General features: G+C 37.8%; 1 protein-coding gene across 1 annotated transcript; it reads right to left on the bottom strand.

The window, feature by feature from the left end:
• Positions 1–3,667: 3,667 nt before the first annotated feature.
• Positions 3,668–4,375, bottom strand: TMEM215 (transmembrane protein 215). Its single transcript, XM_011381376.2, has one exon. It carries the CDS (start codon positions 4,373–4,375, stop codon positions 3,668–3,670), a length of 708 nt encoding a protein of 235 aa, XP_011379678.1.
• Between the last annotated feature and the right edge of the window lie 277 nt (positions 4,376–4,652).

Genomic DNA, 4,652 nt, shown 5'->3' with positions numbered 1-4,652 from the left:
TAAATTCCCACCTCTATGGGCAAATGACAAATAATGTAGCCCTCTTACCAACAATAGAAAAAAAAAACACCATATGAAACCATTCATAAAACACGATATATGGCTAATAGTAGGGTATGGTATGATAATTATGGTGCATCAATCACTAATATGGCAAGTTATACAATTGTTAAATGATAACTAAACGTTGCATAGAAATATGAAAACGTACTTAGGATATAATTAAAAGAGAAAAGAAAAACACATGATTATAACATGTGAGGTGCATATACATGTGGAGGAAGCCTGGAAGGTAACATGCTAAAATGGAAATACAGTAGTTCTATTAGGATACTAGGATAAGGATTTTCAGAAATATTTTCTTTAGTGTTATAATACAATAGTAACAGTGAGTTCACCAAAGAAATGATGCCATAGTTGCAGAGGGGAGATATTAATAAATGGATAGAAGTTGGATATTACAAAGGGAAAAACATTTAAAAAAACAAATCTTTCTTCCCTATACTTGCCAGCTCAGTCAGTATTAAGATCCATAGTATAGAAAGCATTTTCAAAAGAGTTGGTTAGTAGGGTATGGAAGAGAGCCTGAACTTGACTATATCTGGATTTTGTTTGCCATAATAATTGCAACAGAAACTAAATGTTGAAACAGTTGTCCAAGTATGCTCCAGCTTGGTTATCTTGGCGGAACTCACACTTTGGAATCAAGAAACAGTTTAGAAAAAAAAGCCCATGTGCGTAATAAACAGGAATATCGAGCAAGAGAAAATTCAATAGAGAAAATTTCAAAAATAAAACGCCTATTTAAAATCAAGTTGAAACGACCATTTGAATTAACAGAAAATAAAAAATAACTAATGCCCGCTTAAATTTATGTCTGTCTGAAAGCTCTTGAAGGATACCAACAAACTTCATGTCTATTATGTTAATATTGACAATTTGCTAAAGCTATTGATTGGAATGAGTTGCTCTGTTCTCCTCTAACAGGCTCGGACACTTTCCTTGTTTTCCTTCTCTTCCACCTCTGTTCAAGAGAATGATCATTTTACCTTGAGTGGTACTTAGCAAGTGTTGATTTGGGGCACTAGGCTAGCTTGCTCTATATTGAGGGGGTTGCCTAAAGTAAGATGTTAAGCCTCCCTACTCAACATTTGCAAACCATTATTTCAGCACTGAAGATAATTTCCTCAAATGCATATTTAGATACTTTAAGTATCTTAAGAAGGTAGATGGAAGAAGAAACCTGAAGTTTCTTCTGAAAGAGAACTTGAAAATGCGATGAAATACCTTATATCTCTAAACTAGTAGTTGACTTTGGATTTGGAAATTGGAATGTATGTGTGTGTGTGTAGGATACGAAGGCGTCTGAGCTGGTTCCAAGAAATTAGAAAGTAACTTTTCCAAACCCCAAACCATACCTGACACTACAGGCATCTCTTTTTAGACCTTCTTTAAAATTTACTGAGTCTCTGTGAATATTTCTCTCTGATGTCTTGCTCTCTCCTCACCTCTAAAGCTGTCCACAGTGACAAACAAATTAGAGGAAGTTTTTATTCCTAAGAGTTATCCAATAATTTTCACCTTCATAGAAATATGATTTTCCTCTTTCGAAATGCATTAGAATTATTAAGAGGTATCATCATTTTAGGAAACTATTTTCCCTCCATGCCAAATCCAAAGTAAATTACATTTAGTGTAAGGGTATATATTAGATTATTTGGAGCTGTACCAATATTGAAAAATTTCTTCTAAAAAAATTTTACTCTTAACATCTTTGTTTTATTACCAGAAATGTATTTTGTGGAATAAATAAATTTGGTAATAAAACAAATCAGCTTTCAAACACCTACAAAATTCTTTTTAGTAGTAGCAAGAATTCAATCCATGTCGCATAACTGTTACCATGAATTGCATAACTTTGGCTTGCATTTTTCTGTAACTCATTTCCTGGCAATATATAAAGTGCTTTTGACATAGAATGTTCAAACTGGGAATGAAGGATAGAGATAATCTAGTGTAAGTCAGTCCCACTCCTCCCTTTTTAGGGAACTGAGGTGTGAGAAGATAGAATTTGCCCAGGATCACAAATCTCATTTTCCAACATTTAAAAACCCACTAAAAGACAATTACATATTTTTGATATTGAACTGGATTTAAAAATTGCGATATTTAAGGGCATGATTCTCAAGACAGAATAATTGCTACACTTAAAGAATTGCAGAGTTGGACCTGAAATACACAAAAGAAGTATATTCAAATTTTTGTCCTCAATTACCCTTTTGGGGAAAAGTGGCTGAAACAATATGATTATTAAGGATAAATCATCATTTTTTGAAGGATGCAAAATTATTCTGATCCTCAAGAAAAAATATGCCACTATTTCTATATATAATTCAATATTTCTCTTCAACAGGGATCAAATAGTATTCTGGCTGATTGACCTCTTATCTATTAGAGTTGAGCAAATGAAATAAGAAATACATTTTAGGATCCCATTGTGATTTTTTTCTCAGCAGCAAAAAATTAAATAAGAAATAGATCTTTGTTGTGTAATGTTCACTGATCAGGTGAACCTAATAAAAACTGAGCTTAAATCTAGTAGATTAACTTATTTCATTGACATTTACACTCTTGAGAGTGTCGAACATATGTACAAATTACAAAATTTCTAGAAGTTTAACCATTGCATTTCATGTGAATTCTGCATAAAGTTCATGACTAATGTGTTGACTTCATAGTCTTCAGATTTTAAAAGGCATATAGGAATAGTAATTACCAGTACATGTCTCCCAAAAATGCTAAAGACACTTGTATACATATGTAAAATCCATTTTGATTTGATGAAAACAAATTCTAATCTATGAAAATATTATATCAAGTCATTTGCACCTGATGAGGAAATTATACATGAAAGATAGTAAATGTTAGAAAACACTTCAGATAAAGACCCAGTAAATCACTTTAAATGAAGAGTTTTAGAAGTCACATAACCATCTAAAATGTTAGTTTTTCACTTAGCTGGTCATGTTTGTTTTACTTTATTTGAAATTCATGACCTCGTCAGAGGATAATATCATAAAGCTCAATTACATAATTCAGCCGTCTTTAACTCCCCTTTCTCCAAAAACCATCCCACCTAAAGAGGGATGTAGCTATTCTATCTCGATTATTTCTTTCAGCAAATACTGTGAAAAGATCTCAACAAATAAAAATAATTTCATATAATGAAGCATTTAATTGCTTTTTTCTTTCAATTTTTTTCAGACCTAAAGTAGCTCAGTGTCCCTATGGATAGCACATATATCATTTCATGTCTGGTATCTGCAGCTCACTCAGAGTTTTATCTTGCTTTCGGCAGATACTGAGTAGCACTTTTTGGGTTATTTACAAAACATCCAACTCAGTTTAAATTGTTAAAAAGCAATTGGAACTGCTTCCTTTCCTACCCGTTGGCTTTTCCAGTATCCTTAACCCTCATCACCCTTCTCTAAAATGTGTTCCCAGCATGCCTATTTACAAGGCTCTCAGACACCGGAGATTTGCACACCCATCACATACCAGGTTAATTTCTAACAGTGTGAAGGCTGTTGGAGCAGGGCAGTCTCTTTCCACTGGGAGCTGAGTGTAGTCATCTTTCTATCAACACGGCGACCCTTGTATGCAAAGCTTAGACTATCGTTTCGTGGTCCCACCTGCCTTGGCTCTGATTGATGTAACAACAGTATCTGTCATAGGGACTGTTCTGCTTGTAGGAGCAAACGATAATACTGTCCTGGGGCACAAAGAAGATGCTGTCCTCGGGCTGGGGGCACTCAGACCTGTCCCAGGCTGAGCACTTGGCATCCAAGGCACTGTACGTGAGGGAACTGCCTGAAGGACAGTAGCCGTCCAGGTATCTGGATGTCTCCTCCTGATGCCCGCTGGGGACCAGGCTCTGGCATTCCCCTTCTTCCGTGGGGGTGGGGGTGGTGATGGAGCCGGCCATAGGCACTTCAGCCTGCCCTCGGGGAGAAGGCTTCCCCTTGAGGCCCACTTTCTTAGCCAGCTCATCTGAGCTTCCCTTGCCTGACTCCAGGTCCGAAGGAGTTCTCAGCAGTTCCACCACCTCCTTGTCCCTGGGTTTCCTAAAGCAGGGCAACTTTCGGACCCATAGTAGCTCATTTTCAGGCCATTTGGTGCACCCCTCCGTCTTCCTGGCCAGGGCAATGGCCGCGATGCCTGGTAGGCAGATGGCAGGCCCGATGGCCAGGAGGGGTATATTTCCCAAAGTCTCTCCTTTCATCCCAGAGACAGTGAACATGAAGCCAAAGACCAGGAAGACACTGACCAGGGCCACCACCAGCCCAGTCCTCGGGTTAATGTCATCAGGCCGCATCTTTCATTCCATCCAGGTTGAGGGCTTCTTGCTGGCCAGGAAGCAGCTTTCTTCTCTCCCCTCAAAGGCAAACCACAGTGGGTTAAAAAAAGAAAATATCCAAGTTAATTTCCCATCCGCCAACTCTCTCTTACTGTCTCTGACTCTAAACTTGTCTGACAATTTTGGTCTCTCTCCCCGCCCCCCGCCCCGTTTCAGTTGTTCTCTGTCCGTCTGTCTGTCCGTCTCTTTACTATTGTAACCTGTCTCTCATATAAACATCCACCCGCGGGGATCA

The sequence above is a fragment of the Pteropus vampyrus genome, unplaced genomic scaffold (genome assembly GCF_000151845.1).
Source record: "Pteropus vampyrus isolate Shadow unplaced genomic scaffold, Pvam_2.0 Scaffold436, whole genome shotgun sequence".
NCBI lineage: Eukaryota > Metazoa > Chordata > Mammalia > Chiroptera > Pteropodidae > Pteropus > Pteropus vampyrus.
Note: the sequence above shows the minus strand (reverse complement) of the source record. Positions and strands in the feature narration are given on the sequence as shown.

Coding starts and splice junctions, on each gene's coding strand:
- TMEM215 (XM_011381376.2), bottom strand. CDS start 4,375: ATGCGGCCTGATGACATTAACCCGAGGACTGGGCTGGTGGTGGCCCTG.